At 45.7% G+C, this 27,892-nt stretch overlaps 2 protein-coding genes across 3 annotated transcripts in view; one reads left to right on the forward strand and one right to left on the reverse strand.

The window, feature by feature from the left end:
- Positions 1-13,286, forward strand: part of LOC110500557 (1-phosphatidylinositol 4,5-bisphosphate phosphodiesterase zeta-1) — a 56,798-nt gene extending 43,512 nt beyond the window's left edge. The window contains exons 8-10 of the mRNA XM_036960132.1: positions 608-734; positions 3,642-3,788; positions 12,355-13,286. Of these exons, the coding sequence (XP_036816027.1) occupies positions 608-734; positions 3,642-3,788; positions 12,355-12,443 (363 nt within the window). The 3' untranslated portion in view covers positions 12,444-13,286. The remainder of the gene's footprint in view (positions 1-607; positions 735-3,641; positions 3,789-12,354) is intronic.
- Positions 4,689-27,892, reverse strand: part of pik3c2g (phosphatidylinositol-4-phosphate 3-kinase catalytic subunit type 2 gamma) — a 58,310-nt gene continuing 35,106 nt past the window's right edge. The window contains exons 22-34 of one of the 2 annotated variants that reach the window (XM_036960120.1): positions 27,736-27,828; positions 27,389-27,518; positions 24,748-24,884; positions 23,740-23,909; positions 19,208-19,364; positions 17,977-18,086; positions 17,097-17,271; positions 13,284-13,402; positions 13,048-13,144; positions 12,806-12,878; positions 12,306-12,385; positions 10,887-11,012; positions 4,689-9,411 (exon numbers count right to left, since the gene is read on the reverse strand). In XM_036960120.1, the coding sequence (XP_036816015.1) occupies positions 9,229-9,411; positions 10,887-11,012; positions 12,306-12,385; positions 12,806-12,878; positions 13,048-13,144; positions 13,284-13,402; positions 17,097-17,271; positions 17,977-18,086; positions 19,208-19,364; positions 23,740-23,909; positions 24,748-24,884; positions 27,389-27,518; positions 27,736-27,828 (1,650 nt within the window). In that variant the 3' untranslated portion in view covers positions 4,689-9,228. Of the gene's footprint in view, positions 9,412-10,886; positions 11,013-12,305; positions 12,386-12,805; positions 12,879-13,047; positions 13,145-13,283; positions 13,403-17,096; positions 17,272-17,976; positions 18,087-19,207; positions 19,365-23,739; positions 23,910-24,747; positions 24,885-27,388; positions 27,519-27,735; positions 27,829-27,892 lie in introns of those variants that run through there. The other variant, XM_036960127.1, reaches the window with a different exon arrangement.

A 27,892-nucleotide genomic window follows, 5' to 3' on the forward strand; every position in this document is an offset into this window, starting at 1 on the left:
TGTCTGTCTACCACCCGTCTGTCTGTCTGTCTGTCTGTCTGTCTGTCTGTCTGTCTGTCTACCACCTGTCTGTCTGTCTGTCTCTTTCTACCACCTGTCTGTCTGTCTACCACATGTCTGTCTGTCTGTCTACCACATGTCTGTCTGTCTGTCTACCACCTGTCTGTCTGTCTGTCTCTGTCTACCACCTGTCTGTCTGTCTGTCTACCACCCGTCTGTCTGTCTGTCTGTCTGTCTGTCTGTCTGTCTGTCTGTCTGTCTGTCTGTCTGTCTGTCTACCACCCATCTGTCTACCACCTGTCTGTCTGTCTGTCTGTCTCTTTCTACCACCTGTCTGTCTCTGTCTGTCTACCACATGTCTGTCTGTCTACCACATGTCTCTCTGTCTGTCTACCACATGTCTGTCTGTCTGTCTACCACCTGTCTGTCTGTCTACCACCTGTCTGTCTGTCTGTCTGTCTGTCTGTCTGTCTGTATGTATGTCTGTCTTACGCCATGGCATGCTGGGTTCAACCGTCTCTGGGGTCACAGAGACAGAATTAATGTAAGGTGTTCAGAGGGAAAAACACTAACAGCTCCTGTCTCTGTCCCTGTCCCTTGTGTGAAGGTTATCAGTGGCTCCAACCTGCCTGTTCCGCGGAGCGGCAAGGCCCTGGACCCCTTCGTACGCGTGGAGATCCACAGTGTCCACTCAGACTCCTGCAGGAGACACACAGACACTGTCAGACACAACTGTGAGTTCTCCAAGCGACTGTCCTACTGATTCAATAGTGGGGCAGTCGCCCTTTTTAAAGGCAATGTTTCCTTGTTCGTAGAAACCGCATTCACGGTAAACATTGCATAAGTCAGATCAATCGGAAATTACCTTTAAAATGTCAATTGCGCTGTGACGCGGATCTCCCGCGGTCCGGATTGAATCTACTTAATGGTAACCGAGCAACTGTGTGTTCTGCAGCATAGATAGAGACGGGTACACATGAGAGGCACCGCGACTCAGACGTGGTTAGATTGGAGTGTGCGTGAGTCTTGTTACAAAGGCATGAACAAACACGACGGTGAAGCAAACAAAACTAGAGTATGTGAAGGAACCTATGACAGTCAATGACAGGAAAAGACAGTCAATGACAGCAAAAGACAGTCAATGTCTGGGAAAGATAGTCAATGTCTTGAAATAGACAGTCAATGTCTTGAAATAGACAGTCAATGTCTGGAAATAGACAGTCAATGTCTGGAAATAGACAGTCAATGTCTGGAAATAGACAGTCAATGTCTGGAAATAGACAGTCAATGTCTGGAAATAGACAGTCGATGTCTGGAAATAGACAGTCAATGTCGGGAAATAGACAGTCAATGTCGGGAAATAGACAGTCAATGTCTGGGAAAGATAGTCAATGTCTGGAAATAGACAGTCGATGTCTGGAAATAGACAGTCGATGTCTGGAAATAGACAGTCGATGCCTGAAAATAGACAGTCGATGCCTGAAAATAGACAGTCAATGTCTGGAAATAGACAGTCGATGTCTGGAAATAGACAGTCGATGTCTGGAAATAGACAGTCGATGTCTGGAAATAGACAGTCAATGTCTGGAAGAAAAAACAGGCTCATCCTACAAAGTCTCAGAGTGATACAGTGTACAGAGGAGCAGACTAGCTGTGATCTCAAAGTACTGTTTGAATCTACAGTCAGAACCCATACTCATAGAGACCAGTCTCCTGCCCTAGGAAACCACTTTATAAAACTTTAATTCTTCTCCCCGTGAATCCAATTCCCGGGCCGACAGCTCTTGGGCTTCCGAGGGCGAAATGTGCTGATGAGCTAGCCTCTTCAAAAGGCACATGGTGAGTCCCAAAGTGCACTCTTTCCCCTATGTAGTCCACTGCTTTTGACCAGGATCCAGGTAGTGCACTTTAGGCTATAGGGTGTGATTTGGGATGCACACTGTCTGGTTTGCCTTTAGAGAAGTAGAGGGCTCATCCTTTAACTACAGTAGGCTACACTAGACCTCAGAAAGAACACAAGAGGACAGAGAGACACGAGCCCTCAGAAAGAACACAAGAGGACAGAGAGACATGAGCGCTCAGAAAGAACACAGAGGACAGAGAGACACGATACTGTATATCAGACAGAGGACAGGGTCCACTAGAGAGGAGAGGACAGGGTCCACTAGAGAGGAGAGGACAGGCTGCACTCACTAGAGAGGAGAGAGGACAGGCTGCACTCACTAGAGAGGAGAGAGGACAGGCTGCACTCACTAGAGAGGAGAGGACAGGCTGCACTCACTAGAGAGGAGAGAGGACAGGCTGCACTCACTAGAGGAGAGGACAGGGTCCACTAGACAGGAGAGGACAGGCTTCACTCACTAGAGAGGAGAGAGGACAGGCTGCACTCACTAGAGAGGAGAGAGGACAGGCTGCACTCACTAGAGAGGAGAGAGGACAGGCTATACTCACTAGAGAGGAGAGAGGACAGGCTGCACTCACTAGAGAGGAGACGACAGGCTGCACTCACTAGAGAGGAGAGGACAGGCTGTACTCACTAGAGAGGAGAGAGGACAGGCTGCACTCACTAGAGAGGAGAGAGGACAGGCTGCTCTCACTAGAGAGGGGAAAGAAAAGAGAGCCAAGCGAGGACACTAGACATATACACTATAAATACAGTGCAGTAATGTCATTTGTGACTTAGATTTTTGCTACTGGAGACTATATAAAAAGTTGTATTTGCATATTCAAGAATATCACTTATACACAGGTCAATGTGGACCATTTCATTAACAGCTTGTGAAGCATTTCCATAACTTGAAGTCTGGGTGTACAATAACATGTGTTTCTGTCTGTTTTAAAACAGGACATGTCTCATTCAATCTCCTCTGTCTGCTTTCATCTGCCCTCAGCGATAATGAACTCATGAACGAAGTATTAAAGACGCAACTCAAGAGTCTAATTGTTTCGTGATAGCATCAGATATAGTAGCACCTTACTCGGTTCCCAGGGCCCTGCTTTGGGCCCAAATAGAGCTCTGGTCTAAAGTAGTGCACTATATAGAGAATAGGGTTCTTTAGGGCTCTGGTCTAAAGTAGTGCACTATATATAGGGAATAGGGTTCTATAGGCCTCTGGTCTAAAGTAGTGCACTATATAGGGAATAGGGTTTTATAGGGCTCTGGTCTCTGGTCTAAAGTAGTTCACTATATAGGGAATAGGGTTATATAGGGCCCTGGTCTAAAGTAGTTCACTATATATAGGGAATAGGGTTCTACAAGGCCCTGGTCTAAAGTAGTGCACTATATAGGGAATATGGTTCTATAGGGCTCTGGTCTAAAGTAGTTCACCATATATAGGGAATAGGGTGCCATATCGTACCCTAGGTTGTTTTGATAGTCGTTATTCTATGGAGGCGTTTACATCCCCTGGCCACGTATCACCCTCCATTTGGACCTAGCCTGTTCTAAAGCCTGAGCACTTCCTAGATGTAAACAAATAGTGATTCAGCTTATCTAGAACACATCACCCAGACATGGACTGCTAGGTGGAGACAAGAGGGAGAGAGAGGGAGAGATAGAGAGTTCACCTATTCATAGGGGCTTTGAGTGGATGGGGGGGTTTGAGGGTGGAAATAGTAACTGTTCTGGCTCCCTCCCACAGCTCTGAGCCCTCGTTGGGACTCGGCCATGAACTTCACCATCTCTGTCCCTGACCTCAGCCTCATCCGCTTCACTGTAAGAGACCAGACAGGACTCACCTCTGAGTTTATAGGACAGTACACCATCCCCTTCATCAGCATGAAGAAAGGTGAGAGGTGGAGGAAGAGGAGAGAGAGGGAGGGAGAGGAAGAGAAAGAGGGGGAAGATGAGGAGAGAGAGGGAGGGGGAGGAATACGGGAAGAGAGGGAGGAAGCGGGGAGGATGAGGAGAGAGGGAGGGGGAGGATGATTGTTAGTGAGGGAGGAAGAGAGGAAGAGAGGAAGAGAGGGAGGGGGAGGATAAGGAGAGAGAGGGAGGAAGAGGGTTAGCGATGGATTGGGAGGAAGAGGGTTAGCGAGGGAGGGGGGGGGTTAGCGAGGGAGGGGGAGGGTTAGAGAGGGAAGGGGAAGAAGAGATGGATGGGGAGGAAGAGGGTTAGCGAGGGAGGGGGAGGGGAGGGTTAGAGGGAGGAAGAGGGTTAGAGGGAGGAAGAGGGTTAGCGAGGGAGGGGAAGGAAGAGATGGATGGGGAGGAAGAGGGTTAGCGAGGGAGGGAAAGGAAGAGATGGATGGGGAGGAAGAGGGTTAGCGAGGGAGAGGGGTAAAGAGAGAGAACACACAGTCATGAGTGATTGACATAATCAGGCCTGAACAGTGACATGGACTGTGTTCCAATCCACAAGGATGCTTCCTTTCGAGGCAGGTAGGCAACATCCTTTGTATTGAGACATCGTATCCATTAGTTGCATGTGCTTGTATTCCCATCTCTCCAGGGTACCGCTGGGTTCCTCTCCTGTCTAGAGAGGGCTATAGCCTGGATCCAGCTTCTCTCTTCATTTTCATCTGGTACTCCTAGCACCTCTCCATCTGATAACTTCTCCTTCTCCAGGACCTAACCATTGCATCTCAGCCTGGATTCAGCATCTCTTTGTCTTCGTCTGGTACTTCTATAAACCCCCTAGAAATCTTCCTAGGACGTCTCCATGTGTGGCATACCTAGAACCACTTCATTTCTCCATTACCCAGGCTCAGCATTGATAAAGGCCCTTTGCTAGTTCCAGGCAGCAGCAAGTAATTAAAAGCGGATGTAGGTACTGTATGATATAGATATCTGATTTATTGGCATAGAACAAGTCTGATATACAGTATTGTACGGAAACTAGTGGAATAGATCTAGTGATATAGATCAGCAGGACAATGGGACTGGGACTTTCTGAAGGCACTGTACAAAGTAAGGGTATTTCAATTGTTGAAGTATTGACGCATAGTGACTCGAAGGAGTTCCGTTTCTGCATTCAACTCTGTGGATGAAGTCATGGTGGAGTTGAGGTACTTGGCAAGGGATGGGACAGGGACTGACTAAGGCAAGGGATGGGACAGGGACTGACTAAGGCTGGGGATGGGACAGGGACTGACTAAGGCTGGGGATGGGACAGGGACTGACTAAGGCTGGGGATGGGACTGACTAAGGCAAGGGATGGGACAGGGACTGACTAAGGCTGGGGATGGGACAGGGACTGACTAAGGCTGGGGATGGGACAGGGACTGACTAAGGCTGGGGATGGGACAGGGACTGACTAAGGCTGGGGATGGGACAGGGACTGACTAAGGCTGGGGATGGGACAGGGACTGACTAAGGCTGGGGATGGGACTGACTAAGGCTGGGGATGGGACAGGGACGGACTAAGGCTGGGGATGGGACAGGGACTGACTAAGGCAAGGGATGGGACAGGGACTGACTAAGGCTGGGGATGGGACTGGGACTGACTAAGGTTGGGGATGGGACAGGGACGGACTAAGGCTGGGGATGGGACAGGGACTGACTAAGGCTGGGGATGGGACTGACTAAGGCAAGGGATGGGACAGGGACTGACTAAGGCTGGGGATGGGACTGGGACTGACTAAGGCTGGGGATGGGACAGGGACGGACTAAGGCTGGGATGGGACTGACTAAGGCAAGGGATGGGACAGGGGCTGACTAAGGCTGGGGATGGGACTGACTAAGGCTGGGGATGGGACTGACTAAGGCTGGGGGTGTGACTGGGACTGACTAAGGCTGGGGATGGGACTGACTAAGGCTGGGGATGGGACAGGGACTGACTAAGGCTGGGGATGGGACTGGGACTGACTAAGGCTGGGGATGGGACTGACTAAGGCTGGGGATGGGACAGGGACTGACTAAGGCTGGGGATGGGACAGGGACTGACTAAGGCTGGGGATGGGACTGGGACTGACTAAGGCTGGGGATGGGACAGGGACTGACTAAGGCTGGGGATGGGACTGGGACTGACTAAGGCTGGGGATGGGACTGACTAAGGCAGGGAGGGAGGGAAGGCTGGATGGGAGGGAAGGAAGGCTGGATGGAGAATAAAGTAGAATACTCTATTACAGACATGACAATCAACCGCTTACAATGATGGAAAACCATGTAACAAAAACATTCAAAACTTTCATGACTTACAATACTTTACAAGGAACCAATGTGCTACAGTTCTAACAATAGAATCACCCCGGGACTGAAGGGATTGTCTTAAGACCAATGTGACTGTCTCAGAGTTAAGATAAGAATAACACATAAAACAAGGCATTCGAAAGGGCTAGCAGCAGCTGCCACGGTTTAAAAGTGAAAAAGACCAAACCCTTGAGAAAGGCCCTGTGCACTGGGTGATATAAAAAACATTTCATAAAGAGGTTTATATTATTGAAACCAAAACAGTATACAATGTAGTCTATTCTCATCCCTACCCTCAATAACTCCCTCTATGTGTCCCTAATGGCCCATGTGGCCCTGGTCAAACGTAGTGCATTATATAGGGAATATGGTCCCATTTGGGGCTCAGCCCTTATGAATGTCGTGCAGAGCAGGTTGCCCAGGGCCGTAGCCTCCTGGGAGAATGGTGATTGATTACATGACTTTGTTCCACCTGGTAAATCTCTTCAATGGATTCCTGCATCCCATCTCTGCATCTAATCAATACATTCCTACGTATGACTCAGACTAATGACATTAATAGGGGCTGAGCTGGGGATGGGTCTAGGTCTGAGCTGGGGATGGGACTAGGGCTGGGGATGGGACTAGGGTTGGGGATGGGACTAGGTCTGAGCTGGGGATGGGACTAGGGTTGGGGATGGGACTAGGGCTGAGCTGGGGATGGGACTAGGACTGAGCTAGGGATGGGACTAGGACTGAGCTGGGGATGGGACTAGGGCTGGGGATGGGACTAGGGTTGGGGCTGGGACTAGGGCTGAGCTGGGGATGGGACTAGGACTGAGCTGGGGATGGGACTAGGGTTGGGGATGGGACTAGGACTGAGCTGGGGATGGGACTAGAACTGAGCTGGGGATGGGACTAGGGCTGGGGATGGGACTAGGACTGAGCTGGGGATGGGACTAGGGCTGAGCTGGGGATGGGACTAGGGCTGAGCTGGGGATGGGACTAGGACTGAGCTGGGGATGGGACTAGGGCTGGGACTAGGGCTGGGGATGGGACTAGGACTGAGCTGGGGATGGGACTAGGGCTGAGCTGGGGATGGGACTAGGGCTGAGCTGGGGATGGGACTAAGACTAGGGCTGGGGATGGGACTAGGACTGAGCTGGGAGGGAGGGAGCCAGCCACACGCTCTCATCTATCACTGTACTAACACAATCAGGCCATTAAGACATGAGATAGGAGTCACAGTATAAACAATATGACATTTTACAACAAATGATCTACACACATAACAAATAGTCAATTATGAGTTAAATAATGGATACAATTAATTACACATTTTCAAAACATACATTTCCTTCATTTTGTTCACATTGAGATAGAAAAATACAAGGAAGATGCAGTGTAGAGAATAGATTCTAAATCTAGTGTCCAGAATCAGACTAGAGTCTCCCTGCTAGCCTTAGTCCCTTGTAACATTTCATTCTTCGAATCCAAACACCCTCCCAGAACCACTAGTAGCGTGTTTAGGGTGTTGACTCGTCTATATGAAGGAGCAGGATGTTGACTCGTCTATATAAAGGAGCAGGATGTTGACTCATCTATATGAAGGAGCAGGGTGTTGACTCGTCTATGTGAAGGAGCAGGATGTTGACTCGTCTATATGAAGGAGCAGGATGTTGACTCGTCTATGTGAAGGAGCAGGATGTTGACTCGTCTATATGAAGGAGCAGGATGTTGACTCGTCTATGTGAAGGAGCAGGATGTTGACTCGTCTATATGAAGGAGCAGGATGTTGACTCGTCTATATAAAGGAGCAGGATGTTGACTCGTCTATATAAAGGAGCAGGATGTTGACTCGTCTATATGAAGGAGCAGGGTGTTGACTCGTCTATATGAAGGAGCAGGATGTTGACTCGTCTATATAAAGGAGCAGGATGTTGACTCGTCTATATAAAGGAGCAGGGTGTTGACTCGTCTATATAAAGGAGCAGGGTGTTGACTCGTCTATATAAAGGAGCAGGATGTTGACTCGTCTATATGAAGGAGCAGGATGTTGACTCGTCTATATGAAGGAGCAGGATGTTGACTCGTCTATATAAAGGAGCAGGATGTTCACTCGTCTATATGAAGGAGCAGGATGTTGACTCGTCTATATGAAGGAGCAGGATGTTGACTCGTCTATATAAAGGAGCAGGGTGTTGACTCGTCTATATGAAGGAGCAGGATGTTCACTCATCTATATGAAGGAGCAGGATGTTGACTCGTCTATATAAAGGAGCAGGATGTTGACTCGTCCATACGAAGGAGCAGTGACTCGTCTATATGAAGGAGCAGGATGTTGACTCGTCTATACGAAGGAGTTGTGACTCGTCTATATGAAGGAGCAGGATGCAGTAAAGTAGTTGCACATGAGAAGGCATGCTAAAACAAGTTGTTTTGCACAACCTCGAGTGTGCAATTGCTTTTCTACAACGGGTTACCAATTCAATTAAAAACATAACTTTGATAAATGTATTCGTAGGCTACTATTTCATTCCTCAACGGAAATGGATGCTGAAAGGTCTCTCAGATTAAACAGAAAACCAAGACGCCCATTTTTGCATCGTAGATGTGCCTGTGCTAAACAGGTTTCTTAGTATGGCTTAGTACACGTCTCAACCAATCACAATGCTTGTTTTGACCGACCCGTTGTAGAAATCTCCTTAGATGCTGATCTAGGGTTGAGTTTTTACTTCCCTTCCCTCATGGTAGAGTTCTGGATTAGATGAGGATTGTTAAAAAGATCCCAGATCAGTGCCAATAGAACAGACTAGTTCTAAGTATAAAAAATCCTCCACGCTCCATGGAGGTTCCTGTACAACACTGCCATCTAGTGGTGGTAGGCTGGCACCACATCACCTCTCCAGAATGGTGTTCAGTAGGGAGAAAACATTTTGAAACGGAATGAGGTACCTGTTCTTGCCCAATGAAAGACGCTTCTTTTTGTTTTTCAAACTGAGTGAAACAGGGAGGGACAGTGCTACTTGGATTTTGTCCAATAAGAAACGCTCATCTTCGGGTTTCCGCACTAGGCATCAGATTTCCCAGTAGGAACCACTGTGCAACGTTGTAAAAAGTTATGCCGCGATGCGCCCTAATAAAAAGGCACTAGGCACCCGATTGTCCAGTAGGAACCACTCCTCTCTGTCCATGTTGTTCTGTTCCAGTCTGACGTTGGCTGAGGCCACAAAGACCTTCCTGCTCTTCACTGTCACCTCTAACTCGCGGTCTTGAACAGACGACATGTCACGGTACTCTATCTACAGACAGACGGAGAAGAACAATACTTTGTTATTCATTTTTTACTTTTAAATATTCTAAATGTGTCTTTTTGCTTTTAGAAATGTAGCACAGGGAATGTCTGGCCATACTAACCACAAACTACTTACTTTCATCTGCACCACAGTGTCTACACTCCCACAGTGTCTACACTCCCACAGTGTCTACACTCCCAGTGTCTACACTCCCAGTGTCTACACTCCCACAGTGTCTACACTCACAGTGTCGACACTCCCACAGTGTCTACACTCCCACAGTGTCTACACTCCCAGTGTCTACACTCCCACAGTGTCTACACTCACAGTGTCGACACTCCCACAGTGTCTACACTCCCACAGTGTCTACACTCCCACAGTGTCTACACTCCCAGTGTCTACACTCCCACAGTGTCTACACTCCCACAGTGTCGACACTCCCACAGTGTCTACACTCCCAGTGTCGACACTCCCATAGTGTCTACACTCCCACAGTGTCGACACTCCCACAGTGTCTACACTCCCAGTGTCTACACTCCCACAGTGTCGACACTCCCACAGTGTCTACACTCCCAGTGTCTACACTCCCACAGTGTCTACACTCCCAGTGTCTACACTCCCACAGTGTCGACACTCCCACAGTGTCGACACTCCCAGTGTCTACACTCCCACAGTGTCTACACTCCCACAGTGTCGACACTCCCACAGTGTCTACACTCCCACAGTGTCTACACTCCCACAGTGTCGACACTCCCACAGTGTCGACACTCCCACAGTGTCTACACTCCCAGTGTCTACACTCCCACAGTGTCGACACTCCCACAGTGTCGACACTCCCACAGTGTCGACACTCCCACAGTGTCTACACTCCCACAGTGTCTACACTCCCAGTGTCTACACTCCCACAGTGTCTACACTCCCAGTGTCTACACTCCCACAGTGTCTACACTCCCACAGTGTCTACATGATTGATGTGATGAACCCCATATACTCTGCCCCATGGCTCTCCAGTCTACAAGCCTTGTATTGCTTAATGAGAACAGTCCACAGCAGGCCTATCGTCATAAATAACTCAAAACAGAGGCTGCAATTCTAGCTATTGAAAACATCAGACTAATTATGTTTGACTGTTTCATAATTGAAGCCATGTTGAGGCATAACTTTAGATAACGTGCTGCTCACACTGCTAAAGTGACAGTTGAATATTCCTTCTTCCCTTTTCTTACGGGCATACATACATTTTGAGTTTCTCAACAAGGAAACCTAACTTTATGTGCGGCACTGCGGTCCAAGACCCTACAGACCCTGGTTCGATCCCGGGCTGTATCACAACCCCGGCCGTGATTGGGAGTCCCATAGGGCGGTGCACAATTGGTCCAGCATCGTCCGGGTTTGGCCGGGGTAGGCCATCATTGTAAAATAAGAATTTGTTCTTAACTGATTTGCCTAGTTAAAGAAAGGTAAAATAAATAACAATGTACCAGTTCATTGAAGGTAGGGTTGTGGTTGTTACGGACCACCTTGGTCTTCTTCTTGGATCTTTTGAGGGGGTCTGGCTTCAGCCTGGTGACCACATAGGCATCTGGACACGAACCATTGGCCAACTTCTGATGTATTGGAGCAGAGAGACAAGTACAACAGTTAGTGGTGAAGAGGAAGAAGATGAAGAAGATAACGAAGGAGAAGAAGAAGATAACGAAGGAGAAGAAGAAGAAGATAAAGAAGGAGAAGAAGAAGAAGAAGATAAAGGAGGAGAAGAAGAAGAAGATAAAGAAGGAGGAGAAGAAGAAGATAAAGAAGGAGAAGAAGATAAAGAAGGAGAAGGAGAAGAAGATAAAGAAGAATATAAAGAAGAAGATGAAGAGGAAGATAAAGAAGAAGATGAAGAAGAAGATAAAGAAGGAGAAGGAGAAGAAGTTGAAGAGGAAGATAAAGAAGGAGAAGGAGAATAAGTTGAAGAGGAAGATAAAGAAGGAGAAGATAAAGAAGGAGAAGAAGATGAAGAAGAATATAAAGAAGAAGATGAAGAGGAAGATAAAGAAGGAGAAGGAGAAGAAGTTGAAGAGGAAGATAAAGAAGGAGAAGGAGAAGAAGTTGAAGAGGAAGATAAAGAAGGAGAAGATAAAGAAGGAGAAGAAGATAAAGAAGAAGATGGAGAAGAAGTTGAAGAGGAAGATAAAGAAGGAGAAGAAGATGAAGAAGAAGATGAAGAAGATGAAGAAGAAGATAAAGAAGAAGATGAAGAAGATAATGAAGAAGATAAAGAAGAAGATAAAGAAGAAGATAAAGAAGAAGATGAAGAAGAAGATGACGATGAAGAAGATGAAGAAGAAGATAAAGAAGAAGATGAAGAGGAAGATGAAGAGGAAGATAAAGAAGGAGAAGATAAAGAAGGAGAAGAAGATGAAGAAGAATATAAAGAAGAAGATGAAGAGGAAGATAAAGAAGGAGAAGGAGAAGAAGTTGAAGAGGAAGATAAAGAAGGAGAAGGAGAAGAAGTTGAAGAGGAAGATAAAGAAGGAGAAGATAAAGAAGGAGAAGAAGATAAAGAAGAAGATGGAGAAGAAGTTGAAGAGGAAGATAAAGAAGGAGAAGAAGATGAAGAAGAAGATGAAGAAGATGAAGAAGAAGATAAAGAAGAAGATGAAGAAGATAAAGAAGAAGATAAAGAAGAAGATAAAGAAGAAGATGAAGAAGAAGATGACGATGAAGAAGATGAAGAAGAAGATAAAGAAGAAGATGAAGAGGAAGATGAAGAGGAAGATAAAGAAGAAGCTAAAGAAGAAGATAAAGAAGGAGAAGAAGATAAAGAAGAAGATGAAGAGGAAGATGAAGAGGAAGATGAAGAGGAAGATAAAGAAGAAGATGAAGAGGAAGAAGAAGTAAAGAACACGACTCACAATGTTCTTGAGGTGTTTGACCAGGACAGAGAGCTTGTGGTCGTTGTAGGAAATGTAGAGTTGAATCTGGGGTCCACCGTCTGCAACACAACAGTTAAGATACGATGCGTAACATTTTCCTCTAGGGGGTGCTCTTGAGACAAAAAGGTTCCCCTGCCTAAATGGACAGAAATACTGCCCAGAAACTTCCTCATTGAACACACAGCCCCCCCACCCCAAACCCTTGCAAAATGATGTCACCCTATCATTTTAGGTCATCAATTGGTAGATTTAAAACATAAAGAAGCGTAACATTTTATATTTGAATCATTTAGCATACGCTCTTCTCTAGAGCGACTTATAGGAGCAATTAGGGTTTGCGTGCCTTGCTCAAGGGCACATCGGCAGATCTTTCAATTAGTCGGCTCGGGGATTCGAACCAGCAACCTTTTGGTCACTGTCTCAATGCTAGACTAGCTGCCGCTCGTAAAGGAGTGGTGCTTAAAGAAACAGGACATTACCTCTTTCTGATTTCACAGAGTTGGGAGTCCTGGTCTTGGGTCCATCCAGAAACAAACAGCACACATACTCATTCTGTAGACGGCACAATTAAATATGCTTTAGACCATGGGTTCAGTTCATGGGATTCAAACTGTGGAGATCAAACCATGACAGCCTTTTCCGTGACTAGAATAAGAAGACGAATTAGAAGAGGAGGAAGAAGGAGAGGAGGAAGAAGAGGAGAAGGAGGACTAGAACTTACGCCTTTACAAGGTCCTTCGAACAGTTCCTTCAGATACTTATTCAGCAGGGACATTTTCCTGCCTGGAGTGAACGACATCTTGAACCATTTGGGGAATCTAACCCAATAATGAAAAGAGCATGAATAAAATAGGAATTACATTTGATTGAATGTAATTCACATGAAATGGGACAAACCTATGTGTGTCAAGGAGCGAGTAGACGGTGTCATTCAACAGTATAGTAGCTCAGACTCACTGTGGAAGCGTAGACTCTATGAAGTGCTTCTTCAGCTCTTTGTGGATCAGCTCAAACTGACCGAACGTCTTCTCGCTGATCAGATAGCCGTCTTCAATGGTCACCCTCAACTCGTACGTCTGAAATTACACGTCGTCAAAAGTCTTCCCGGAGACACAATGAAGTACACACTTTTTAAACTGCCCCAGGAGCACTTTGACATTGACAGAAGTAATTATCTTAGTAAAAATCGCACATTTATCACATATCATTATCACAGTATCTCCCTCGTAATTACACTTGTAAAAGGGATTTTAGGAGTCACTGCATGAACATACTACACTTTTAGAAAAAAGGTTATTGGGCTGTCCTGATATTAGCACCCTTTATGGTTCCAGGAATAATTTGTTTTGGTTCCAGGTAGAACCCTTTTGGGTTCCACGTAGACGGACAACCGATCTTCTACCCACCAGACCAAAAACCCATCTCCTACCCACTGGACAGACAACCCATTGCCTACCCACCGGACAGACAACCCATCTCCTACCCACCAGACAGACAACCCATCTCCTACCCACCAGACAGACAACCCATCTCCTACCCACCAGACAGACAACCCATCTCCTACCCACCAGACAGACAACACATTTCCTACCCACCAGACAGACAACCCATCGCCTACCCACTGGACAGACAACCCATTGCCTACCCACAAGACAGACAACCCATCTCCTACCCACCGGACAGACAACACATCTCCTACCCACCAGACAGACAACCCATCTCCTACCCACCAGACAGACAACCCATTGCCTACCCACCAGACAGACAACCCATTGCCTACCCACCAGACAGAGAGGGGGAGAGGGTGGAGAGGTAGAGAGGGAGAGAGTGGAGAAAGGGAGAGGTAGAGGTGGAGAATGCAAGAGGGTGGAGAAGGGGAGAGGTAGAGAGGGGGAGAGGGAGATGTGGAGAGTGGGAGAGGTGGAGAAGGGGAGAGGTAGAGAGAGTGGAGAGGGTAGAGAAGGAGAGGATGGAGGTGAAGAGGGGAAGAGGGCGAGAGGTGGAGAGGGTTGAGAGGGTGAGAGTGGGAGAGGGTGGAGAGTGGGAGAGGAGGAGAGTGGGAGAGGGTGGCGAGTGGGAAAGGGTGGAGAGTGGGAGAGGAGGAGAGTGGGAGAGGGTGGAGAGTGGGAGAGGGGGAAAGGGTAGAGAGGTAGAGAGTGGGAGAGGTAGAGAGTGGGAGAGGGTGGAGAGGTAGAGAGTGGGAGAGGGTAGAGAGTGTGAGAGAGTGGGAGAGGGTGGAGAGTGGGAGAAGGTGTCTCTGGAAAGAGACTGGCTAGTATATCCCGTCTGTCTTTATAACAGATAGCTAGATGTAGTCACACTCACAGTCAGCAGTCTGCCATTTCTCTCAATACTAATATGTGTAAACTTGCTGTTTCTATGGCATTTCATCATCTAGTTGAGAGTTTAGCACATGGCATAGGCCTAAGAGTTTATAAAGTCACGTTTTAAATTGACAGCTTAAAATGGCCATAGCAGTTAGGCCCAATGAGGGAAATGCTGTGTATCTGATAGGTGTAAAGGAGTCAGCAATCGTCTTGTTTGTCCATTTTGAGACACCGTAGCCAGTGTTCAGTTCCATAAAATAGTCAGAATCAATCTAAGATAACTCAACTCACGAAATTTTTTGCGCAGTATTTCTCAATGAAATCATGTGCATGACAACGAGTTGTTGTCTCTCGTCGAATGACAACAAAGACTTTATTGAAGAATCCCTAATGTTGACCAATCACTGACGAAGGGGCGTAGACTTCGGGTTTGCATTGACTAAATATGTGGTTTACCTTGACTAAATATGTGGTTTGCCTTGACTAAATATGTGGTTTGCCTTGACTAAATATGTGGTTTGCCTTGACTAAATATGTGGTTTGCCTTGACTAAATATGTGGTTTGCCTTGACTAAATATGTGGTTTGACTTGACTAAATATGTGGTTTGCCTTGACTAAATATGTGGTTTACCTTGACTAAATATGTGGTTTACCTTGACTAAATATGTGGTTTACCTTGACTAAATATGTGGTTTACCTTGACTAAATATGTGGTTTGACTTGACTAAATATGTGGTTTGACTTGACTAAATATGTGGTTTACCTTGACTAAATATGTGGTTTACCTTGACTAAATATGTGGTTTGACTTGACTAAATATGTGGTTTACCTTGACTAAATATGTGGTTTACCTTGACTAAATATGTGGTTTACCTTGACTAAATATGTGGTTTACCTTGACTAAATATGTGGTTTGCCTTGACTAAATATGTGGTTTGCCTTGACTAAATATGTGGTTTACCTTGACTAAATATGTGGTTTACCTTGACTAAATATGTGGTTTGCCTTGACTAAATATGTGGTTTGCCTTGACTAAATATGTGGTTTACCTTGACTAAATATGTGGTTTACCTTGACTAAATATGTGGTTTACCTTGACTAAATATGTGGTTTGCCTTGACTAAATATGTGGTTTGCCTTGACTAAATATGTGGTTTACCTTGACTAAATATGTGGTTTACCTTGACTAAATATGTGGTTTGCCTTGACTAAATATGTGGTTTACCTTGACTAAATATGTGGTTTACCTTGACTAAATATGTGGTTTGCCTTGACTAAATATGTGGTTTGCCTTGACTAAATATGTGGTTTACCTTGACTAAATATGTGGTTTGCCTTGACTAAATATGTGGTTTACCTTGACTAAATATGTGGTTTGCCTTGACTAAATATGTGGTTTACCTTGACTAAATATGTGGTTTACCTTGACTAAATATGTGGTTTACCTTGACTAAATATGTGGTTTACCTTGACTAAATATGTGGTTTGACTTGACTAAATATGTGGTTTACCTTGACTAAATATGTGGTTTACCTTGACTAAATATGTGGTTTACCTTGACTAAATATGTGGTTTACCTTGACTAAATATGTGGTTTACCTTGACTAAATATGTGGTTTGCCTTGACTAAATATGTGGTTTACCTTGACTAAATATGTGGTTTGCCCGAACAGTCGGGAAAAAAGTCCAAAACAAACTAAAACGTCACCATCATATAAAATACACCAGCTGTTCTGAAACGGTTTCGGCTGGGAAGAACGCAGACGCCTTAAACGATACGGCAACAATTTTTACCTGGCCTATCAGAGGACAAGATGGAGCTATCAATTCCACCACATTGCTCAGGGGGGGGGGGGGGGGGGGGGGGGGGGCAGAGACACTCACCACATCCTTGTCCTTCACGGGGGCAGAGACACTCACCACATCCTTGTCCTTCACGGGGGGCAGAGGCACTCACCACATCCTTGTCCTTCACGGGGGGGCAGAGACACTCACCACATCCTTGTCCTTCACGGGGGGCAGAGACACTCACCACATCCTTGGCCTTCACGGGGGGGCAGAGGCACTCACCAGATCCTTGTCCTTCACGGGGGGCAGAGACACTCACCACATCCTTGGCCTTCACGGGGGGGCAGAGGCACTCACCAGATCCTTGTCCTTCACGGGGGGGCAGAGACACTCACCAGATCCTTGGCCTTCACGGGGGGCAGAGACACTCACCACATCCTTGTCCTTCACGGGAGGCAGAGGCACTCACCAGATCCTTGGCCTTCAGGGGGGGCAGAGACACTCACCACATCCTTGTCCTTCACGGGGGGCAGAGACACTCACCACATCCTTGTCCTTCACGGGGGGCAGAGACACTCACCACATCCTTGGCCTTCACGGGGGGCAGAGACACTCACCACATCCTTGTCCTTCACGGGGGGCAGAGACACTCACCACATCCTTGCCCTTCACGGTGTACTTCTGTATGACAGCTTCCTGGATGTTGGTGTTGGGGGAGGTGTTCTGAGAAGGGCTGGGTGGCGCCAGCTTCTTCCCAGAGGACTGGACCATGGTGTGGATCAGAAAGTTGAGCTTGACCGGGAAACTGCCCATGCTCTCCTTGATCTTCCTGCAAGACGGAAGTACAAATCAAATCAAAGTTTATTTGTCACGTGCGCCGAACACAACAGTGAAATGCTTACTTACAGGCTCTAACCAATAGTGCAAAAAAGGTATTAGGTGAACAATAGATAAGTAAAGAAATAAAACAACAGTAAAAAGACAGTGAAAAATAACAATAGAGAGGCTATATACAGTAGAGAGGCTATATACAGTAGAGAGGCTATATACAGTAGAGGGGCTATATACAGTAGAGAGGCTATATACAGTAGAGAGGCTACATACAGTAGAGAGGCTATATACAGTAGAGAGGCTAAATACAGTAGAGAGGCTATATACAGTAGAGAGGCTATATACAGTAGAGAGGCTACATACAGTAGAGAGGCTATATACAGTAGAGAGGCTATATACAGTAGAGAGGTTATATACAGTAGAGAGGCTATAAACAGACACCGGTTAGTCAGGCTGGTTGAGGTAGTATGTACATGTAGATATGGTTAAAGTGACTATGCATATACGATGAACAGGGAGGAGCAGTAGCTGGATGGATGGACTGGCAAAAAAAACCCTGTAGTTTTAGGTTTATATACAGACATTAAAAGGAAAGAAGCCAGAGAGAGAGCGAGACGGAGAGAGGAGTCCGTTGTAATATTAGTAACAGTACGAGTGTGTTTTCCAGACGAAAAGAGGAGAGGCAGTGTCAGAGTCATATTACTTGGTGAAGTAGGACGTGGCCTCCATCCTAGAGTCCTGAGGTTTCAGGTTGTTCTGAACATACTGCAGGTCCTGTATGTCATTCAGCTCCGGCATACCTGCACCCAGCATCTACACCCACAGGCACGCATTTAATCAATCTACAATGTAACACACCTTCACCACGATGTCATAAGCATGTCATAATGCTTCGTAAGGTGTTACTAAGGTGTTATTAAGAGGTATACTGACCAGTTGCAGTAGGCTGAGCACCAGGATGGTCATAAGCCTGTCATAATGCTTCGTAAGGTGTTACCAAGGTGTTATTAAGAGGTATACTGACCAGCTGCAGTAGGCTGAGCCCCAGGGTGGTCATAAGCCTGTCATAATTTTTCGTAAGGTGTTACCAAGGTGTTATTGAGAGGTATACTGACCAGCTGCAGTAGGCTGAGCCCCAGGGTGGTCATTAGCCTGTCATAATGCTTCGTAAGGTGTTACCAAGGTATTCTTAAGAGGTATACTGACCAGCTGCAGTAGGCTGAGCACCAGGGTGGTCATTAGCCTGTCATAATGCTTCGTCAGGTGTTACCAAGGTGTTATTAAGAGGTATACTGACCAGCTGCAGTAGGCTGAGCCCCAGGGTGGTCATTAGCCTGTCATAATGCTTCGTAAGGTGTTACCAAGGTGTTATTAAGAGGTATACTGACCAGCTGCAGTAGGCTGAGCACCAGGGTGGTCATAAGCCTGTCATAATGCTTCGTAAGGTGTTACCAAGGTGTTATTGAGAGGTATACTGACCAGCTGCAGTAGGCTGAGCCCCAGGGTGGTCATTAGCCTGTCATAATGCTTCGTAAGGTGTTACCAAGGTGTTATTAAGAGGTATACTGACCAGCTGCAGTAGGCTGAGCCCCAGGGTGGTCATTAGCCTGTCATAATGCTTCGTAAGGTGTTACCAAGGTGTTATTAAGAGGTATACTGACCAGCTGCAGTAGGCTGAGCACCAGGGTGGTCATAAGCCTGTCATAATGCTTCGTCAGGTGTTACCAAGGTGTTATTAAGAGGTATACTGACCAGCTGCAGTAGGCTGAGCCCCAGGGTGGTCATTAGCCTGTCATAATGCTTCGTAAGGTGTTACCAAGGTGTTATTAAGAGGTATACTGACCAGCTGCAGTAGGCTGAGCCCCAGGGTGGTCATTAGCCTGTCATAATGCTTCGTAAGGTGTTACCAAGGTGTTATTAAGAGGTATACTGACCAGCTGCAGTAGGCTGAGCACCAGGGCGGTGCGTCGTCGGATGCTGTTGTAGGCTTCACAGCAGAGCTCTACGAAGCGATGAAACCTCTGGGGTTTCTGACCCCCGCCGGTGATGAAGTGTTGCATCTCTGAGGTGAAGATGAATGGAGTCCGGTCCCTACCATCACAGAGAAGAGGGGTGTCAGTAGATACCTTAGTTGGCAGTGCTGAGCGATTGACCAACTCTTAGTTACATTTTGGGGGATTATAAAAAAACGAATTGACAGACATCGGTTAAATTACTTGAATTACATTTATTTACATATTTCTTTGTGAGCCCAACGTGCCGTTTCTCTAGAGAGAAATCAAATTATCCACGAGAGGAATCAACTCTAGATCTATGTGGGACGCTGGGCTGAAGGTAGGTGTAGTTTCCATTAAACAAATATTCAACATAGTTCATAGAGCAGAAACATTAATTCACTACGATGACCATAATCCATTGCACCGTTCCCCCCCCCGTCTCGGACACGTCAGAGATAAAGAGGCTAATCGAGAAGTTTCACTCTCGACAGAATCTTGTTCAAAATAATCCCAATGCATTTCTATTGTCTTATTGGACCTAAACTTGTTGCCTGCCTTCCCGGCTTTGGGACAACGACTCCCATTGTTAGGGTGGAGACGTGAGCATCTCCTCATTATATACACATCTCTGGACAGGTACACTTTTACTCCCACTACGTTAGGTTAGATACACAGAGACCGCATGAGAGAGGAATGTACACAACACGATGACGAGAGAGACAGAGATGGTTCACGTGAAATGTACAATTGTGTTGTCAGACAGCTCTGCAGCATATTTAGGCAGGCTGGCTAAATAGGATGACGACAGACAGCACAGTACGGAGAGACATAACGTTAGATGGTCTGGCTGACTGCTACTGTCTGATCAGAGATGAGGTGATGACGACAGACAGTACAGTACGGAGAGACATAACATTAGATGGTCTGGCTGGCTCCTGCTGTCTGATCAGAGATGAGGTGATGACGACAGACAGTACAATACGGAGAGACATAATGTTAGATGGTCTGGCTGGCTGCTACTGTCTGATCAGAGATGAGGTGATGACGACAGACAGTACAGAAAGACATAACGTTAGATGGTCTGGCTGACTGCTACTGTCTGATCAGAGATGAGGTGATGACGACAGACGGTACAGAAAGACATAACGTTAGATGGTCTGGCTGGCTGCTACTGTCTGATCAGAGATGAGGTGATGACGACAGACAGTACAGAAAGACATAACGTTAGATGGTCTGGCTGACTGCTACTGTCTGATCAGAGATGAGGTGATGACGACAGACAGTACAGAAAGACATAACGTTAGATGGTCTGGCTGGCTGCTACTGTCTGATCAGAGATGAGGTGATGACGACAGACAGTACAGAAAGACATAACGTTAGATGGTCTGGCTGACTGCTACTGTCTGATCAGAGATGAGGTGATGACGACAGACAGTACAGAAAGACATAACGTTAGATGGTCTGGCTGGCTGCTACTGTCTGATCAGAGATGAGGTGATGACGACAGACAGTACAGAAAGACATAACGTTAGATGGTCTGGCTGACTGCTACTGTCTGATCAGAGATGAGGTGATGACGACAGACAGTACAGAAAGACATAACGTTAGATGGTCTTGCTGGCTGCTACTGTCTGATCAGAGATGAGGTGATGACGACAGACAGTACAGAAAGACATAACGTTAGATGGTCTGGCTGACTGCTACTGTCTGATCAGAGATGAGGTGATGACGACAGACAGTACAGAAAGACATAACGTTAGATGGTCTGGCTGGCTGCTACTGTCTGATCAGAGATGAGGTGATGACGACAGACAGTACAGAAAGACATAACGTTAGATGGTCTGGCTGACTGCTACTGTCTGATCAGAGATGAGGTGATGACGACAGACAGTACAGAAAGACATAACGTTAGATGGTCTGGCTGGCTGCTACTGTCTGATCAGAGATGAGGTGATGACGACAGACAGTACAGAAAGACATAACGTTAGATTGTCTGGCTGACTGCTACTGTCTGATCAGAGATGAGGTGATGACGACAGACAGTACAGAAAGACATAACGTTAGATGGTCTGGCTGACTGCTACTGTCTGATCAGAGATGAGGTGATGACGACAGACAGTACAGAAAGACATAACGTTAGATGGTCTGGCTGACTGCTACTGTCTGATCAGAGATGAGGTGATGACGACAGACAGTACAGAAAGACATAACGTTAGATGGTCTGGCTAACTGCTACTGTCTGATCAGAGATGAGGTGATGACGACAGACAGTACAGAAAGACATAACGTTAGATGGTCTGGCTGACTGCTACTGTCTGATCAGAGATGAGGTGATGACGACAGACAGTACAGAAAGACATAACGTTAGATGGTCTGGCTGGCTGCTACTGTCTGATCAGAGATGAGGTGATGACGACAGACAGTACAGAAAGACATAACGTTAGATGGTCTGGCTGACTGCTACTGTCTGATCAGAGATGAGGTGATGACGACAGACAGTACAGAAAGACATAACGTTAGATGGTCTGGCTGACTGCTACTGTCTGATCAGAGATGAGGTGATGACGACAGACAGTACAGAAAGACATAACGTTAGATGGTCTGGCTGGCTGCTACTGTCTGATCAGAGATGAGGTGATGACGACAGACAGTACAGAAAGACATAACGTTAGATGGTCTGGCTGACTGCTACTGTCTGATCAGAGATGAGGTGATGACGACAGACAGTACAGAAAGACATAACGTTAGATGGTCTGGCTGACTGCTACTGTCTGATCAGAGATGACTTTTACAGAAAGAAAAATAATAAAAACTAAGTAATATACACAACTGAAATATTTGATTATTTCAGAGTCATTTCCTATTTTTCTACCCAATGTGGACCTGACGGAGACAATGGAATATTTTTAATGTTTTGGAAATTGAAAGTTCACAATTTTTTTGTCTTTGGAATTTCCATTAAAAAGCTCTACAATCATTTTAATGACATTATTTCATAATGCATTTAATGTTAAAAAAATATATTAAAAAAAAAATATAATATACTCCCCTCCTCACACAGGGGAGTAAATATAAATCACCTCCTTACACAGGGGATTAAATAGATTGGACCTCCTCACACAGGGGAGTAAATATAATGCACCTCCTCACACAGGGGATTAAATAGATTGGGCCTCCTCACACAGGGGAGTAAATAGATTGGGCCTCCTCACACAGGGGAGTAAATATAATGCACCTCCTCACACAGGGGAGTAAATATAATGCACCTCCTCACACAGGCGAGTAAATATAATGCACCTCCTCACACAGGCGAGTAAATATAATGCACCTCCTCACACAGGGGAGTAAATATAATGCACCTCCTCACACAGGGGATTAAATAGATTGGGCCTCCTCACACAGGGGAGTAAATAAAATGCACCTCCTCACACAGGGGAGTAAATATAATGCACCTCCTCACACAGGGGATTAAATAGATTGGGCCTCCTCACAAAGGGGAGTAAATATAATGGACCTCCACACACAGGGGAGTAAATATAATGCACCTCCTCACACAGGGGAGTAAATATAATGCACCTCCTCACACAGGGGAGTAAATATAATGCACCTCCTCACACAGGGGAGTAAATATAATGCACCTCCTCACACAGGGGAGTAAATATAATGCACCTCCTCACACAGGGGAGTAAATAGATTGGGCCTCCTCACACAGGGGAGTAAATATAATGCACCTCCTCACACAGGGGAGTAAATATAATGCACCTCCTCACACAGGGGATTAAATAGATTGGGCCTTCTCACAAAGGGGAGTAAATATAATGCACCTCCTCACACAGGGGAGTAAATAGAATGCACCTCCTCACACAGGGGAGTAAATATAATGCACCTCACACAGGGGAGTAAATATAATGCACCTCCTCACACAGGGGAGTAAATATAATGCACCTCCTCACACAGGGGAGTAAATATAATGCACCTCCTCACACAGGGGATTAAATAGATTGGGCCTCCTCACAAAGGGGAGTAAATATAATGCACCTCCTCACACAGGGGAGTAAATAGAATGCACCTCCTCACACAGGGGAGTAAATATAATGCACCTCACACAGGGGAGTAAATATAATGCACCTCCTCACACAGGGGAGTAAATATAATGCACCTCCTCACACAGGGGAGTAAATATAATGCACCTCCTCACACAGGGGAGTAGATAGAACGCACCTCCTCTATTTAAGTACTCCTGTAAAGATCTAAAGTCCCTCCTCCATATGCACACCAGTAGATCTGAAGGGATTGGATAGGTTTAAGAAATATGGGGAAATTCCAGCCAGCCTATCAGAAGGCAAGGTGAAGCCGGTAGGACATTACGCACTGCTGACACATATCCACTCCTTTCAGATCTACAGGGGTTGATTTGGCATTCAGCGGTGGGGACTTCAGTCATGGTTATAGTGTCTTCTGGGACTTGCCTTTTGATGCTGGCGAACTTCTGTGCATTGCCCATAATCTTGCCGAAGTCGATGTGGAACATGTGACCGCTGTGTTTCAACATGATGTTGTCGTTGTGGCGGTCACAGATACCCAGGATGAAGGTCGCTACACACCAGCCAGCACAGGAGTGGAGGAAATTCATCACAGCCTGGATGGGGAGATACAGGAGAATAGTCTACAGATGTAGGATCTTAATTTGATCACTCTTTTGTTAATGAAAACTTTCCTGCACAGCAGAAAATGCAACCTTGTAGTGTATTCAAGATTTAAAAAGGCTTCTAAAAATTAATTTGATCAAACAAAACGATGCTACATTTTTATCTCTGACAAATCAGAGCAAGATGACTGATTGTAAGTACATTATTTACCTTCAGAGGTGAATGTATTAATCCAGTTGCCGTGATATAAGTGTTTTGTTGTTGTCTCCTCAAACAATAGCATGGTATTTTTTTCACTGTAATAGCTACTGTAAATTGGACAGTGCAGTTAGACTTTCTTGACCATATAAGACATGTCTATGTCCTGGAAAGTTTGCTGTTACTTACAACGTCATGCTAATCACATTAGCGCACGTTAGCTCAACCGTCCCGATGTAGGGACACCGACTCCCGTAGGAGGTTCAAATGTCAGACTTTATTTGTCGTAACAAAAAAAAAAGAACAAAAAAAGATCAACCCTACAAAAACAAATTCCATGAATCCACATAATAATTCACATTTCCTGTTGCTGCAGGGTTATTTCCCTTACTGTAGCAGAACTGTCTGTATCACGACAACAACAACAACAAGCTGCTACCCAAGATACACTTCCTTAACACTAGACTAGTACAACTGAGAAATCGGGGGAGAAGTGAGCAATCGGGGAGAAGGGTATTGGTCAGGGAGGTGACCAAGAACCCAAGGTCAAAGGCTTGGCACAAGCTGCTACCCAAGATACACTTCCTTAACACGACACTAGTTCATGCATGTTTATACATGTATGTTCACCTCCTCATAATCCTCCTCAGTCTTGTTCCACATGTGGAACCACTTCTCCAGGGTGTCCTCTCTCAGCGCCCCACCCAGACCCCACTCCTGCTGGATCTTACCCAGGGTCACTGCCTCTGGCACCACCTCCACCAGACCTACACACACACACGCACGCACGCACACACACACACACACACACACACGCACGCACGCACGCACGCACACACACACACACACACACAAGGAGACACATACACAGGGAAGGGCAAGCATGCACACACACACAAACACACATTTGAATACAGAGGCACACAGACAGTGCATTTGGAAAGTATTCAGACCCCTTCACTTATTCTAAAATGGATGAAAGTACATGTTTTCCTCATCAATCTACACACAATACCCCATTGATGCGGCAGGTAGCCTACTGGTTAGAGTGTTGGGCCAGTATCCGAAAGGTTGCTAGATCGAAACCACGAGCTGACCAAGTAAAAATCTGTTGTTCTGCCCCTGAACAAGGCAGTTAACCCACTGTTCCTAGTCCGTTATTGAAAATAAGAATTTGTTCTTAACTGACTTGCCTAGTTAAATAAAGGTAAAATAATGACAAAGCAAAAACAGTTTATCAATTTTTGCAAACGTATTAAAGTAAATACCATAAATATATTATTTAAATAAGTATTCAGACACTTTGCTATGAGATTCGAAATTGAGCTCAGGTGCATCCTGTTTCCATTGATCATCCTCAAGATGTTTCTACAATTTGATTGGAGTCCGTCTGTGGTAAAATCAATTGATTGGACATGATTTGGAAAGGCACACACCTGTCTATATATGGTCCCACAGTTGACAGTGCATGTCAGAGCAAAAACCAAGCCATGAGGTCCGATACAGGATTGTGTTGAGGTACAGATCTGAGGAAGGGTTCCAAAACATTTCTGCAGCATTTGAAGGTCCCCAAGAAGACAGTGGATATACTACACCCCTAATGATATAGGGAAGTCTGGTTAGATTCTAGGATCTCTGAGGAATACATACGAACGTGATATGATTGGTTGAAACAACGTTTAGGGTTACATTTTCACAGATTCCTTTCTTTGCAAATTGAACGAGTGAACATACAAAAATCTATTGTGCTATATGGACCTTTTTAGGATATGAAAAATAATTTTATCTAACAAAATGACACTTCATGTTATCTCTGGGACCCTTTGAATGATAAATCAGAGCAAGATTTCAGAATGTAAGAAAAACATTTCACCTTCAGAGGTGAATTTATCAAACATATCGCGGTGAAAAAAAGTGTTTTGTTTTTAGGAGCTCTCCTCAAACAATAGCATGGCATTTTTTTCGCAGTAATAGCTACTGTAAATTGGACAGTACAGGTATATTAACAAGAATTTAAGCTTTCAGCCGATATAATACACTTATATGTACCTACATTTGTTGTTTCTCTAAAATCTGCGATTGTGACACAAGGCGCTGCATGATCGACAACTGTCCCGTTGACGGGACGCCGATCCCTAAGAAGTTTTAAAATGGTAGAAGTTTGGAACCACCAAGGCTCTTCCTAGATCTGGCCATCCGGCTAAACTGAGCAATCGGGGGAGAAGGGCCTTGGTCAGGGAGGTGACCAACAACCCGATGGTCCCTCTGACAAAGAGTTCCTCTGTGGAGATGGGAGAAACTTTCAGAAGGACAACCATCTCTGCAGCACCCCACCAATGAGGCTTTATGAAAGAGTGGCCACATGGAAGCCACTCCTCAGTAAAAGGCACATGAGAGCCCGCTTGGAGTTTGCCAAAAGGCACAAGGTTATCTGGTCTGATAAAACCAAGATTGAACTCTTTGGCTTGAATGCCAAGTGTCACATTTGTAGGAAACCTGGCACCATCCCGACAGTGAAGCATGGTGGTGGCAGCATCATGCTGTGGGGATGTTTTTCAGCGGCAGGGACGGGGAGACTAGTCAGGATCGAGGGAAAGATGAACGGAGCAAAGTACAGAGAGATCCTTGATGATAACCCTGCTCCAGGGTTCTCAGGATCTCAGACTGGGGTGAAGGTTCACCTTCCAACAGGACAACGACCCTAAGTACACAGCCAAGACAACGCAGGAGTGGCTTCAGGACAAGTCTCTGAATGTCCTTGAGTGGCCCAGCCAGAGCCCGAACTTGAACCTGATCAAACATCTCTGGAGAGACCTGAAAATAGCTGTGCAGCGACGCTCCCCGTCCAACCTGACAGAGCTTGAGAGGATCTGCAGAGAAGAACGGGAGAAAATCTGCCAAGCTTGTAGCGTCATACCGAAGAAGACCCAAGGCTGTAACCGCTGACAAAGGGGCTTCAACAAAGCACTGAGTAAAGGGTCTGAACACTTACAGTATGCAAATGTGATATTTCAGGTTAAAAAATAAATACATTTGCAAACATTTCTTAAAACCTTTTTTTCGCTTTGTCATTATGTGGTATTGTGTGTAGATTTAATAAAACCCCCCAGATTTAATCCATTTTAGAATAAGACTGTAACGTACCAAAATGTGGAAAAAGTCACAAGGGGTCTGAAAACTTTCCGAATGCCCTGTAGATGGTGATATATCAAGTATGTATATGTTACCACGGACTGTAGTCTGGTATAACTATGTGTCTAAAACTACTGACCCTGGTCTCGCCCAGTAGAGATACACCTATAGGTAACCATCCTCATGTCCAGTCCCTCCTGCAGCCAAACCTTGTCCATCACACGCACGATCTGCAGCACCAACATGTCCTGCCGCAGGTTACCCCCTGTCTGGACACATACACACTTAGCAGTTAGCCACTGCTAACTTCTACTCATTTCAGACACCGCTAAACAAAAATCTATGGGAGAGATCGGGACAACAGTGCAAAATTGGTTTACAGTTTCTCCTGGCTCATAGACTACTGTCAGGGTAAGGAACCATATATCTTTAAGGTCTAAAATCCCAAACTTTTATTTTGAAATAGCCTGAGAGAGAGAGAGTTACCTTGCAGATGACAGAGATTTTCCTGCCCAGAGGATCTGTGTTGATGAAGGAGATTCCCAGAGGAGCAGCGTGGGAGTTATAGAATTTACAGGCCTAGGATTAAGATTAGGATTAAGATTAGGGTTATGATTAGGGTTAGGATAATCTGGATCCATTC

The sequence above is a fragment of the Oncorhynchus mykiss genome, chromosome 2, assembly GCF_013265735.2.
Source record: "Oncorhynchus mykiss isolate Arlee chromosome 2, USDA_OmykA_1.1, whole genome shotgun sequence".
Lineage (NCBI taxonomy): Eukaryota > Metazoa > Chordata > Actinopteri > Salmoniformes > Salmonidae > Oncorhynchus > Oncorhynchus mykiss.